At 41.0% G+C, this 14859-nt stretch overlaps 1 protein-coding gene across 1 annotated transcript in view; it reads right to left on the reverse strand.

Annotated features, from left to right (window-relative positions):
* Positions 1-14859, reverse strand: part of PTGFRN (prostaglandin F2 receptor inhibitor) — a 188994-nt gene that overhangs the window by 55830 nt on the left and 118305 nt on the right. Inside the window, exon 6 of the mRNA XM_030204034.1 lies at positions 1501-1914. Within this exon, the coding sequence (XP_030059894.1) occupies positions 1501-1914 (414 nt within the window). The remainder of the gene's footprint in view (positions 1-1500; positions 1915-14859) is intronic.

A 14859-nucleotide genomic window follows, 5' to 3' on the forward strand; every position in this document is an offset into this window, starting at 1 on the left:
CCGTTTTTGGCAAAATTTTAAAAAGGCATTTTTTTTGCAGGTGCACTGAAAAATGATTCTGCGTGTGCCCAAATCACACGTCTACACTACCGCAGGCTATTTTTCAGTGCACCTTAGTAAATGGACCCCATAATTGTTCATAGCCTGCGAGTCTTACACGCCTGCTTCATCATCAGTCACACAGATCCAAAAATGATCTATTTATAACTTATTTCATCCTCTTATAGCCACACATTTCTTTTTCTATAAGTGCTTATCTCAAGATGTTTCTTGACTGTCGGGCAGGGGACTAATTAATTATTATTTGGATAACTAGTCCCCCACCCGACAGTCAAGAAACATCTTGAGACAAGTACTTTTTTAAATTTAAATCTATAGAAAGAAAAAAAGAAATGTATGGCTATAAGAGGATAAAATAAATTATAAATAGGCAGAACATTTTTGGATCTGTGTGACTGATGACGAAGCAGATGCGCAAGTCTCACTGACTATGAACTTTTAAGTCAGTGAGGAGCACCGCTGAGGCTCACGGATAGCACTCACTGAGGTGGGAACTTATTATATCTGGTGTTTAATAAAAGCAACCTAGGCGTCTATGTGACTTTATAAAACAGGGCTCCAGGACCAGCCCCTGTAGTGCACAAAATCATAAGTATCTCTTTATTACGGTGGTTAATAAATCCCAATAATAAATAAATAAAATTACATAACATACACAAATACATCGCCACTGTGCCTCAAACTCTGCCTACTCCCGTCCCTAGGAACACTATGTGTGGTATGTGTAACAGTGCATGTGATGTTGGCAGCATGTGTAATTATTCACACATTATTTGGCTATTTATAAAACAGCCCTTTCTCACACTTTAAGGATGCTATGCACACAAAAAAGCTTTCTAAAATGACCCCAGAAAGTGTAAATGAGTCCCAATAAAACAACTTGTAAGGTCCTAGTGACATGAAATTGAATGAAACCACTTCCTCATAAAATGGTATATACTATATTCTCCCTGCACTTCTGAAAAAAAAAAAGTGCTTAGAAATAATTATATTTAAAATTCCTGAGACATCTCTTTGAGCATCACAAACATCATCAAACAGACCCAACAACCACTGAGAGCTGTGCCATTTCTCTGTCTATCCCAAGGTGGCAGGAAAATAGCAAGAGAGCTGCTTAAAACCTGGCAACAAGTGAGTTCTTAGAATTAACAGCTTCAGAGTAAAAACTGCTAGTCAAGATATTTTCTGGGATTATATTCTTGGTAGGATGCCAAGCAGAGTTAACTTTCCTTCATTCTTGGTAACTGCTGTCATGATTCCCAAGATAAAACTGCATGCTTTCACAGTAGCCACTGGCAGGAGGATGTTGGCACTGCCCACAGCTCAGAGCCTTAGCAAACATAAATCTCCCAAAAATAATTGCTCCGACTACACAAATTACTTTTGCTAAGCTGTTTATTGAACAGTTAAGTGCTATCTTCCTAGGGTTCTTTTACTAACCTGATGTCTTGAAGTCCACCTTGATAGGATTTGACAAGTTGCTGGCTGCTTCCCGCCACACTCCACCACTGCCGCCCTGAGACCAGGCTGTCACCAAACAGCGGTATAAACCAGCATCTGACTCCTGAGTCTGGTACATCCTGAACAGGAATTCGCCCTCGTGCACCTTCTCCAACACCACACTGTCCAGTCGGTCTCGATCTGTCCACTCTTCCAGTCGGATAAGCGAGTCTTGAGTCAAGGAGATGATTTTTGTGGTCCGAGTAGAATTGGGAAATTGCTTTTCGGCGGTTACCAAAACAGAGAACTGGGGCGCTCTGATGTTCTCGGACAAAACTTTGCAAGTCATTTCAAAGGTGCTCCCTGCGGCAAAGGATGACCTTCTGTTCTTAGCTTCCACGCTTAGCCTGTAGTCTTGGAACAGAAAGAGCAATCTAATTAGCAACAACATGGAAGCCTTGTGTACAGATAAAACAGAATCCTAAAACCTACTGATGCTGAGAGGGAATTGGTGTCAGATGTGGGAACATTTACAGCTATAGTTACAAATGTATGCAAACATTTTAGCACAGGCTAACGCCATTAATGCATGTTAGTAGGCAAGTTCAACTGCATATAGGACATATGGTAAAATAACGTGGTTTTAGCACGTTTGTAACTCTAGCCGTTCTGTGAAACTATATACTAAAGGCAGTTTGACCCACGAGTAGGAAATGTGCTGTCCTATTAAAATAAGAGAAAAAAACAACAATACTCATTGTACTGCATTGTTTTGTGTTACTTCTTATTTGAAATAATAAAGCTAAATGTCATCTTTTTTCATGCTGTTGTTTTAGCTTGCAGTTTGCAAAGATGTGCATGTTGTAAAAATGACATTGTGTTAATACAAAATAAGCAAAGTAAGATGGGCAAAACACTGAAATGAAATAAACAGATGCTCATTTTTAAGAAAGGATTTCTCTTAATTCTTCTGTGTAGTGCTGTCATCATAGCTCCATAAACCTTGGCAGAATTTCAATAGTATTTTAATGTCATGCTCTTTTGTACACTTCAATGAAAATGTTTACAAAAGAATTGCTTGACAAATTGTGTTTACTGAAAACATAGACAGTCCAGTCAAAATGAAACAGAAAACAAAAGTTGGGGAAGAGACATTTCATCAAATATTTTGATTTGGTCAATCCTGTGAACTCTCTTCCTTCACGGATAGCTCATTAGGTTTTCTTTCTGTCAAAAACTGTTTTCTGGACTGTATATGTTTTCAGTAATTTTTTCATTCCTTAGATGATTAAATTTAGTCACTGTTACAGACAGATACTCAGAATTCCCACAGTAAAGCCAACAGCGCAGAACCCATACCGCCGGAACAGCGCAGAAAACTAGCTCGCCAATGCTCAAAAGGAAATAGTACTGAAATTATATGCGCTGTAAAAACAAAAGCAAGGGGGGGGGGGGGGGGGGGGGGGGGGAACATGCTTGACGCATGTGCAGAAGAGTTTTGTGGTAAGTTCAGCTCTTGTGCGCATGCGCCAGGCAAACCCGAAAGTGAAACACACATTAGCGCCTGTTTTCTGTGCCTTTAAATATGAGCTTTTCAAACTTTTTTTTTTTTAATTTGAAAACAAGCGCCAATGTGTGCGTTCACTTTTGGGTATGCTCTGACTCACACACATTTGGCTCTCACTACCAGCGCTTAGGGGCTAGCATGGGCTTCCTTTTACTTCCAAATTCAATAAAACCCAGCAGATTTTAAAGAAAGAACTGCGAGAAATCCTCTCTTCAAACACCCTAACGCCTGCTCTGAGCTGGTGTTAGGTTCTCAGGAGTAAGGGCGGCTCTCTTTTGAGTGCTGTTCTCAAAGCACTGGAAGGGTAGAGGAAATGACCTCATTAACATCCATTTGACTACATTTGCATGATATCTGCGCTAATCTTTGGCGCGTACATTGTCTCCCACGCTAGAGCCCTATGAATCGCCTCTAGCGCCAGCGCTACATTTTGAGCATTGACCCATTGGATGGTAATTCTGTCAGCCTATTTTAACACACCAAGAAGATGCTTGTTTGGCACCTACTAGCATAGCAGGGCAAATACACACATACCCAGTGTACCTGAATGTAGCTCACCTTGCGCAAAATTCAAATAAATAAATAAAAATTTTAGGCGCAAGCACTTACCCCACCCATAGAACTGGTGTTAATACCCGTGCCTAAATTGCTAAAATAAAAAATTATAGCATTCTATTCTTCACCTGCATAACTTTTATTTATTTGTTACATTTGTACCCCACATTTTCCCACCTATTTGCAGGCTCAGTGTGGCTTACGTGAAGGGGCATAATCGAACGGAAACATCTATCTCCATGGGCGTTTATCTCAGAGAACGGGTCCGTGAAGGGGCGGACTGAACCGTATTTTCAAAAAACATGGACGTTTATCTTTTTTTGAGCTGGGCGTTTTTGTTTTTCAGCGATAATGGAAAATGAAAGCGCCCAACTCAAAAACGAATAACTCCAAGATATTTATTCGTGGGAGGGGCCAGGATTCGTAGTGCACTGGTCCCCCTCACATGCCAGGACACCAACCGGGCACCCTAGGGGGCACTTTTACAAAAAAAAAAAAAAAAAAAAAGGTAAAACAGCTCCCAGGTGCATAGCACTCTTCCCTTGTGTGTTGAGCCCCCCAAATCCCCCTCAAAACCCACTGCCCACAAGTCTACACCATTACTATAGCCCTAAGGGGTGAAGGGGGGCACCTACATGTGGGTACAGTGGGTTTGGGGGGGGTGGTTTGGAGGGCTCCCATTTACCAGCACAAGTGTAACAGGTGGGGGGGGATGGGCCTGGGTCCACCTGCCTGAAGTCCACTGCACCCCCTAATAACTGCTCCAGTGACCTGCATACTGCTGCCAGGGAGGTGGGTATGACATTTGAGGGTGAAAATAACAGTTGAGAAATGGCATATTTTGTGGTGGGAGGGGGTTTGTGACCACTGGGGGAGTCAGGGGAGGTCATCCCCGATTCCCTCCAGTGGTCATCTGGTCATTTAGGGCACTTTTTGGGGCCTTATTCGTGGAAAAACAGGGTCCAGGAAAAGTGCCCTAAATTCTCGCTAAAAACGCATATTTTTTTTCCATTATCGGCGAAAGGCGCCCATCTCTGATCGGCAGATAACCACGTCCCAGTTCCGCCTTCACCACACCTTCGACACGCCCCCATCAACTTTGTCCGCATCCGCGACGGAGTGCAGTTGAAAACGTCCAAATTCGGATTTCGATTATACCGCTTTATTCGTTTTTGTGAGATAATCGTCTATCTCCCGATTTGGGTCACAATATAGGTGTTTTTCTATTTCGATTATAAGCAGGATAGTACCGTAATAGCATTCACCAATTCGGCTGCATTGTGGTCTAATGAGGCAGGTGCGTATCAGGCAACATGAGGGTCGAAGGGAATGTAGATTGTATATTGTCCAGTAAGATCATTGGTTATGCTGTGTTGCTGGGTGTGGGGATTTACGGTGGATCGGTGGGGTAAGCCTTTTTGAAGAGGTTGGTTTTTAGTGATTTCCTGAAGTTTAAATGGTGATGGATTGTTTTCACAGCTTTTGGAAGTCCATTCCATAGTTGTGCGCTTATGTAGGAGAAGTAGGATGCGTAAGTTGTTTTTTATTTAAGTCCTTTGCAATTAGGGTAGTGTAGGTTTAGGTATGATCATGATGATCGGATTCTGTTCCTGGTTGGTAGATCTATGAGGTCTATCATGTATCCTGGGACTACGCAGTAGATAATTTTGTGGACCAGGGTGCAGATTTTGAAGATGATCCTTTCTTTGACTGGGAGCCAGTGCAGCTTTTCTCGGAGGGGTTTGACACTTTCAAATCGTGTTTTACCAAATATCAGCCTGGCTGCTGTGTTTTGGGCGGTCTAGAGATTTTTTGTGAGTTGATCTTTGCATCCCGCGTAGATTCCGTTGCAGTAATCTGCATGACTTAGGACCACTGATTGTATTGGGTTTCGAAAAATTTCTCTCGGGAAGAAAGGCTTTAATCGTTTAAGTTTCCACATTGAGTAGAACACTTTCTTTATTACGGAGTTTACTTGGCTCTCAAGGGTAAGGTTGCGGTCGATTGTGACTCAGAGTATTTTTAGGCTGTCTGAGGTAGGGAGGGTGTGTCCTGGGGTGTTTATGGTTGTGGGTTTGTACTTGTTATGTTGAGATGAGAGGATGAGGCAGTGTGTTTTTTCAGTGTTCAGTTTCAGTTGGAATTAATTTGCCCAAGAGTCCATGATGTTCAGGCCGTCATTGATTTCATTGGTTATTTCTGTTAAGTCATGTCTGAAGGGAATGTAGAGTGTAACGTCATCTGCGTAGATGAACGGGTTGAGGCCTCGATTGGATAGGGATTTTGCCAGTGGGATCATCATTATATTGAAGAGTATTGGTGATTCTTGGGGTACTCCGCAGGCTTTCCACGGTGGTGATATGAGTTTCATTTTACTTGGTATGTTCTAGTAGTTAGAAAACCCTTGATCCAATTGAATACGTTTCCATCAATCCCAAAGTGGCCAAGGAGTCTTAGTAGTATACTGTGGTTTACCATGTCGAATGTGCTCGACGTGTCAAATTGGAGTAGGAGTATGCTTTTACCTGTGGCTATTTCCTGCTTTAATTTCGCCAGGAGTGTAACTAGGACAGTTTCAGTACTGTGGTGGGGGTGGAATCCTGATTGTGAGTCGTGTAGTAAGCTGCTTGGTCACCAAGCTTTCCATCAGTTTGACTACTAGTGGGATAGACGCAACTGGGCCATAATTGGTGAGGTCGTTTGTGTTTTTCCTAGTGTCTTTTGGTATTGGGGTGAGTAGGATGTTACCATATTCCTCGGAGAAGAGGCCTTGTTGTAGCATGGAATGTGAGGTCTGCTATGAAGCAGCCGGAGGCGGACTTAAGTAGATGACTGGGACATATATCCAGTTTGCAGTGGGTGTTGGCGAACCTATGAGTCGCTTGTGTAACTGATTCAATGGTGAGGAGGGTAAATGATGTCCAGATGCGGTCAGCTGGGTATCCACCAGGGATTAGGTCTAGGTCGTTGAAGTTTTCAATGCCAGTGTTGTGCTGAGGAAGTGTGCTGCGTAACTTTATTTTTTCGTTAGTTAGCAAGTTTGTCTGCGGGTGGGATGTCTGTATTGGTTGTGGTGATAGGGGTGGTGTCTAGTAACTTATTTACGAGTTGGAATAGTTTCTTTAAATCTTTGTAACCTGGTCCTATTTTAGATTTGTAGTATGACCTTTAGGTTTGTCTTATTGCATATTTGTATTTCCTATGTATTTGTATCCATGCATTGAGTGTATGTTCATCTTATTTTTTTCCATGCTCGTTCAAGTTTCCTGGTTTGTGTTTTCAGTTTTTTTAGTTTGTCATTGAACCATGGTATCGAGTTAACTGTACATCTCGCTCAAACTCTGCCCAGATTCTACCACCTTCAAACTATGCAACATCACATTGGAGTGCCTGTGTATTTATTTATTTAGAATGGCGTTTGTATCCGGCATTATCCCAAACAGAGTTCAGGATCAATGTGGCTTATAATCCAGACAATTTAGTACATACATATTATAGTTATAAATCTTCTGATAAAGGGAAAACGTTGAGTAAATCGTCTATATACGGCCAGAATTAGAGAATTAGCCCATAGGCAGAATATCAGCATTTATATATGCACATATATGCCAGAGTGGAGGAAGATCCTAATGGTTAGAGCACTGGGCTGAGAACTAGGGAAGCCTGGTCTGAAATCCCATTACCGCTCCTCGAGATCTTGGGCAAGTCACTTAACCCTCCATTGCCTCGGGTACAAATAGATTGTGCATTTTTCTTTTCGGCTCCATGGCTATGGAACAACCTCCGATGAAATATACATGCAAAGAAATCTCTTGGTAGATTTTAATCTTTATTTACATTTACCCTTTGAGCTGCTGGGGTCATCAAGAGTGGTGTGAGTATCTTTTCTGCTATCTCTCTCTAACTCTCCTGGTGTGACTGATTACCTTTCCTATTAACATATTCAAGTTCCTCTTTTACTTTCTTTTATTTAATTTTGCTTTGGTCTATGGGTCAGTTAATACTGGTATACCAAGAATAAATACCCTAACCTAATCTAATTTACATGTGTTCTTGGTGCTTTAAAACATTGGCATCTTGCTTATACAATTACCTCCATATTGTGTGACCTGCATACTGCCAAATAAATATAATATTAGGCCTCCATTTTACTTTGCCCACGTGTACATGCCTACATTAACTCATGAAACAACCCAGTTTTCCAGTTCTGAATATGTGGATACCTTGTGTTTAATAACCACCTTGATCTATGCGATATGCAAGCATATCCTTCCAGCTAGACACCTTACTGAAAATTTCCCTCTGTAGGTTTATGGATGCTTTAACTAAGTTACTTCAAAGCATGATGACCCTGAACTGGGATCCAAAGTCTCCCTGAAGCGCTCTACCCACATCGGCTAAACCTGACACATGAGAGACACACACCCTGTTGGCCTGGTCAGGACAAATCCTAGGCCCTTTTCATTTTCAAATATCATACATTAATTCTGGCCAAAGTAAAACAAGAAAGAAGGCCGGAGAAGACTACCATCAGTTGGGGTGGATAGAAACAAGAAGCACATGGACTCGCAGCTTTAGGATATTTGGGTGTTTTTCAGTCATATGCTGGGAATCACCATGAACTTGAACTTTCAATGAAATATAAAAACAGGAAGCGGTGGAAGGGAAAGCTACAATCTGTCAAATTGTCATAACTGTAAAGAGATGCCTGAGCATGGGGCAGAGAGCACAGCAGCAGCATCTGGGTCGCTTCCTGCCTGTCCAATATTATCCTTATCTGGGAAAAGAGTTAAAGTCATAGAACCACCTCCCTATCAAGTCACTGGATTTCTGAATCAGAACCAAGTACGCTGAGACACCACCGTTCCACAACAACAGAAATCCCGATCCAAAAAATACAATGGTAAAGGTAAAACCTTTGTAGCTCTGAAACACAGAAGTGGTAAAAATCATTGTAACATATGAGCTTTGGGCACTGCCCACCCAGCTGCCCCCTCCCTGCTGATCTACAGTCATCTCCCCTCTTGTCTGTACCAAGCATGCTTGAATTCTGTCAAAACTGGCTTTTCCACCTCTGCTGGTAACTAATTCCAAGCATTTACTAGCCCTTCAGTAAAGAAGTAATTTATCCAATTTCCTCCAAATCTCTATCCTATCTATCATATCATCTTTCAGTTTCTTTTTGTACAGAAAGCATCACCTTCTTGAATGAATGAGCAAACTCTTAGACAGAGCACAGCCCCAGAGCACATGAACAGATCCAGAACCCTTGGATTGTCCCAAGCAGTAATTTGGAAAGCACCTTGCCTTTTTCACATGTGGCCTCTTGCAATAGTTTCATTGTCTCAGTGATACTTGAAATGAGTGTTTATGACATCACAATGCAAGACAAATGTCAACGATTGGGTAACTTGACATTTCGCAGTCTGATAGCCCTGCAGGGGAACATGGGAGGAAATCGTAGGCAAACACACCCTTGGTTCAAAAACAAAGCTTGTGCTTAAATGGATTGAAAAAAGTTCTATACATATAAGTGAAGACAAAAATTATGGAAAAATACAGGCAGTGCCAGAAAAACAGATTGCTGGCTGAAATTATAGTTTAACCTACTATTTCATCTGCCCCCTTCAAACACATGAATTTATCTAGTCTCTTCCCTTGCCTCCCTTTAAAGAGCTCTAGGATTCTAGCAGCAATCACCCTGTCAACAAAATTGCTGCACTTTCATAATATGTGCTGAACTTTTTTTCTTTCTTTTAAGCAGAATAAAAGACAACTTTGGAAGTTTGCACTTTTATTATAGATGGGTGTGACACCACATGTGTGGGTTAATGACAGACCCCGAGGTCTTTCATTAAAATGAACTGCATGCTTGCCACTCTCCCACAAGACGTGGCCCTCAATTTCTTCGCTTTTCACAAAGATGTCTGCAGGAGAGTATTTTTATTTTCAAAATGAAAATTGTCAGTTTTCCTCGATTTAAGAAGGCCTGTGATATCATAAGAAAACCCCAGCAACTTATCATGCTTTAGCTTTCAAAAAAATTATCACCCAGTTAGTCGTAGGCTCTCATACCTTAAAGACCTTTTAGTTGAGTATGAACTAGCTTTCACACTGGTCTTGGGTTGTGCTGCTTTGAAAAATAGTAAAAACCTCACAGGAGCTCTGCTAACTAACAAATAAGGCAAACCTTCCCACAGCAGAAATGTGTTTGTTGCCAGGGTCCTCAGGGGATAAAGCTAGTTTGTTTCAAACATCACTGAGGAGATCCAGTTCTTCAGCCATCTTTTTATACTACAGTTTGGGCTTTGAATAAAAACAATGGTATTTTTGTGCACCTGCTCTGATCCTTTCATTACCTACTCTAGAGCACGCCAATGTTATTTTCTTATGCCACCTGCTCTGAAAAAAACAAACTGTGGATCATTATTAATTAGTTGGGAGTTTTGGGGGAACTAAGAAAATATTGGCAAGGCCTTGCATTTCCATCTCTCTTTCCTATTAGCCACTGGGAGATTGGAGGTTATAGAAGACACAGTGGTGGAGGATGAACGTTTGAAAGGTGTAAGGGGTGACTGCTTTGTGAATCCAATTTCAGGTTTTTTTTTTTAATAATAAGATCTACCAACTCTTGTCCAAGTTTGGTAAAGGAATTTGCGACACACCCATGTCCTTCAAAATGTTGTTAAAGGTACTACTGCCTGACTAAATGGTCAGTTAAGTTAAAAATTGTTTTAGCCTGTAAGCAATCCTACTCCTTTTAAAGATATTATATTATGCGCTCAAAGTGGATTCTGACATTTGAGCAAACTATCAGCCTATACCAAATTTATCAATGCTAGCTAAAATTCTGTATGCAACTGTTGCCAAACGGCACCAGCCTCACATTGTTAATTATGAATTATCATCAGCATCAACACAATCTGGCATCAGATTAAAATTTTACTGCTGAAATTGTAATTGCTACCATTTTGGAGGACTTGCACTATCCGAAAGATATGAGGGAAACTGGCTTATTAATTATTTATTCAATAATTGAAACCTTAGAAAGAAAGAGACTTCAGACACCCTCAAGACACTGAAACTTCACAGTGGAAGTAACTAGCTAACCGGAGACAAAGAACTTTCCCCCCCCCCCCCCCCCACCTCCTCCGCTCACCAATATCATACAGGACCGGAGCAACTATTGATCTCAATAGCTCAAGGCAAGCTGAAAATACATAAACCACCCAAGACCAGAACACAAGCTTCCATCACAAAGAACAAAGTCCTACCACGCACCCTATCAAACACGGCCTACTTGCAGCCAAAAGTGAATTGAAACCATAATGAATACCATCAAACTACTCCTAGCAATCTACTCCTTATCGCTGATCCACGTAACACTAACCACCCCACTCGCAGAAAGTAACACCATACCAATACTACATAACTATCATAGACTGAAGAGATAAACCATACTTCACCACACTGACAACAACCAAAACGATGGAAGAACACAAACAGACAACCTCAACAGAAGGGAAAGAAAGATCATAAAAAATCCACACAAACTAAAACGACAATTGACAAAAGTCCACATAACACCAAACACAGAAGACCCACACCAAAAAACAACAGTAACAGACTGGATCATGTCAGAAAAACAATCTACTCTTCATCACTAAAACCTGGATCCATGATCAAGAGGACCCTATAATCCTAAAGCTATGCCCTCCAGGTTACAAAATCAGTCACTGGACGAGAAAGGAAAAGAGAGGCGGAGGCATAGCACTAATCTATCGATCCCATTTTACCATCAAAACCATTGCCGAGTCCAGAACAACCCAACTCGAAATAGCCTCAATCAAAATCCACCACAAAACCCTGCTCGACCACCTAAATTGGGTACTCTTTTACAGACCACCATGCAAGGACTTCCTTCACTTATGGGATCTTAAATGGCCACACATGCAAACAACCCATGTGAAAGGACACACACTTGACCTCATGTTACACAAACTGTCCACAGACCAGAACCTAATAACAGAAACTAAATGGACAGAATACCATGGCCCGACCATTACAAACTAAACCTATCCCTAAAACGGCGGAAAAGGGGTTCTCTTCGCATACAAGAACACATAACCCACAGCACAAGAGGCCAAATAGACCCAGAAACATTCTGGCAACAGATATACAATAACAACTGGACAACTCAAACGGACTCTATATACTACCTCTCAGAATGGGATAAAAGATGTAGAAGCATATTAGATGAAACAGCACCCTTATGAACAAGAACCTCAAGCAGACATAACTCAATACCATGGTTCAACGAAGAACGGAAAAAATTAAAAACAGTCCAGGAAACTCGAACACGCATGGAAAAAAATAAAAGATAACACACACACAACGCATGGAAACAAATACAAAGAAAATAGAAATATGCAATAAGACAGACCAAAAGGTCATACTATAAAACCAAAATAGGGCCGGACTACAAAGACATGAAGAAACTATACCAACTCGTGAACAAACTACTAGACATAACTCCGGCCACCAAAACCAATACTGACATCCCATCTGCAGACAATCTTGCTAAATACTTTTTTTTTTGTTACATTTGTACCCCACGCTTTCCTCAACAAAAAAATTGCAAACCTACGCAAAACTCTACCTCAGGACAACACGAATACCGAAAACTTCATGGATGGTTTGGACCCAACCCCTGGTGAATACCCAGTGGACCGAACCTGGTCAAACTTCGCTCTCCTCATCGCCGATACAGTAACCCAGGCGATTAACAGGTTCTCCAACACTCACTGTTAACTGGATACCTGCCCCAGTTACCTAATAAAATCCGCCCCCCCACCGCTTCATAGCAGACCTCACATCCCACTTAAACTATATACTTCAACAAGGTCTCTTCCCAAAGGAAAAAGGCAACATCCTACTCACACCTATCCCAAAAGACACCAAGAAAAAAAACGAATGAAATCACCAACTACCGCCCAGTAGCATCTATCCCACTGGTAGTCAAATTACTGGAAAGCATGGTAACCAAACAACTTAATGATTACATAAACAAATTCACAATACTACATGAATCACAATCAGGATTTCGCCTCCTACATAGCACCGAAACAGTATTAATTACTCTCCTAACTACGTTCAAGCAGGAAATAGCAACAGGTAAAAGCATACTTCTCCTTCAATTCAACATGTCTAGTGCGTTTGACATGGTCAACCATAAAATACTACTAAGACTCCTAGATTACTTCGGGATTGGTGGAAACACACTTAAATGTATCAAGGGTTTCCTAACCACTAGAATATATCAAGTGAAATCAAGCTCAACCATATCATCACCGTGGAAAGCAGACTGCGGAGTACCACAAGGATCACCATTATAATCGATCCTTTTCAACCTTATGATGACCCCACTAGCCAAGTCCTTATCCAACCAAGGCCTTAACCCATTCATCTACGCAGACAACGTCACAATATACATCCCTTACAAACATGGTCTGGCAGAAATCACCAACGAAATCAAGCTCAACTTGAACATCATGAACTCATGGGGCAAATGCATTCCAACTAAAACTCAACACAGAAAAAACACACTGTCTCACCATCTCATCCCAACACAACACGCAAAAACCACAAACAAACACCCCAGGATACACCCTTCCTATCTTAGGCAGCCTGAAAATTCTCAGCATTACAATCGACCGGAACCTCTCACTAGAGAACCAAGCGAAATCCACAATAAAGAAAATGTTTCACTCAATGTGGAAACTCAAACGCATGAAACCATTCTTCCCGAGGGAAATATTCCATAACTTGATACAATCAATGGTACTAAGCCACGCAGACTACTGCAATGGAATTTATGCGGGATGCAAAGAACAAATCATAAAGAAACTTCAGACCGCTCAAAACACAGCAGACAGGCTTATATTTGGAAAAACGTGGTTTGAAAGCACCAAACCCCTCCGAGAAAAAGTGCACTGGCTCCCAATCAAAGAACGTATTGCTTTCAAAATCTGTACCCTGGTTCATTTATGGCGAAGCCCCGAGATACATGACAGACCTCATAGACCTGCCAATCAGAAACACAATAGGATCAGCTCAAACATACCTAAATCTCCACTACCCAAGCTGCAAAGGAATCAAACACAAATCAACTTATGCATCTAGCTTTTCCTATTTAAGCGCACAACTATGAAACGCACTACCAAAAGTCGTAAAAACGTATGACCACGTAAATTTCCAGAAATCACGAAAAACAAACCTGTTTAAAAAGGCATACCCCACCGACCCAACATAAAAGCCTGAATATCTGCAACACAACGAAACCAAAGCTCGTAATGGACATAACTTATCTCTTCCTCTCTAAGATCCCCTAATGTATCTGTCACACATGAACCTTATTCTACCACACCACCTTGTATTTGTTCATAACGGAATTGGCGAACGCTGATACGGTACTATGTAAGCCACATTGAGCCTGCAAATAGGTGGGAAAATGTGGGATACAAATGTAACAAATAAAATAAATAAATAAATTCAAGTAGATCTCACAGCAACATTCAATATTGTAGATCATGATCTTTTGTTGAAACTATTTCAGTTGACCATTTCAAGAGAAGTGTTGAAATGGTTCTCAGAGCTACTGAAACAGAGACATTTTGTAAGGTACGGCTGGTGGTCAATTGTTCGAAACAATGGCAATTAGAATATGGAATCATTCAGGGTGACCCCATCATCTCCCATATTATTTAACATTCATCTTCAACCGCTGGATCAGTTATTGGAAAAGTTAGGTCCAATTCATTATTCCTATGCAGATGATAGTCAGATTATTCCTATTAATGATTCATTGGATAGGGTTTATGGGAGGCACTCAAACTTTGGCGCTGATCCAAGAATGGAAGGAAGATAACTGGCTGTTAAATCCTGGCAAAATGAACATACTCTGACTTGGAGGGAAGGCAGTTCAAAATGCCACTAAAGGATTCTTTGATCAATAGGGAAATAATTCACTAGTCTCGGGGTAAAACAGGTTTCCAGTCCGATAATGGAAAAGGACATTAACGATTATTTGGTTAGAAATTGCAGCCTATTTGGAAGATTAGACCTTACTTATCTGAAGTGGATTTCAGACAAGCAGTTCAAGCAGTAGTTATTTATATCTTAGACTGCTGTAATTTAACGCTAGTATGACTAAAAAAAAAAAAAATCTTACTAGATTG

This window comes from Microcaecilia unicolor, chromosome 5 (assembly GCF_901765095.1).
Source record: "Microcaecilia unicolor chromosome 5, aMicUni1.1, whole genome shotgun sequence".
NCBI lineage: Eukaryota > Metazoa > Chordata > Amphibia > Gymnophiona > Siphonopidae > Microcaecilia > Microcaecilia unicolor.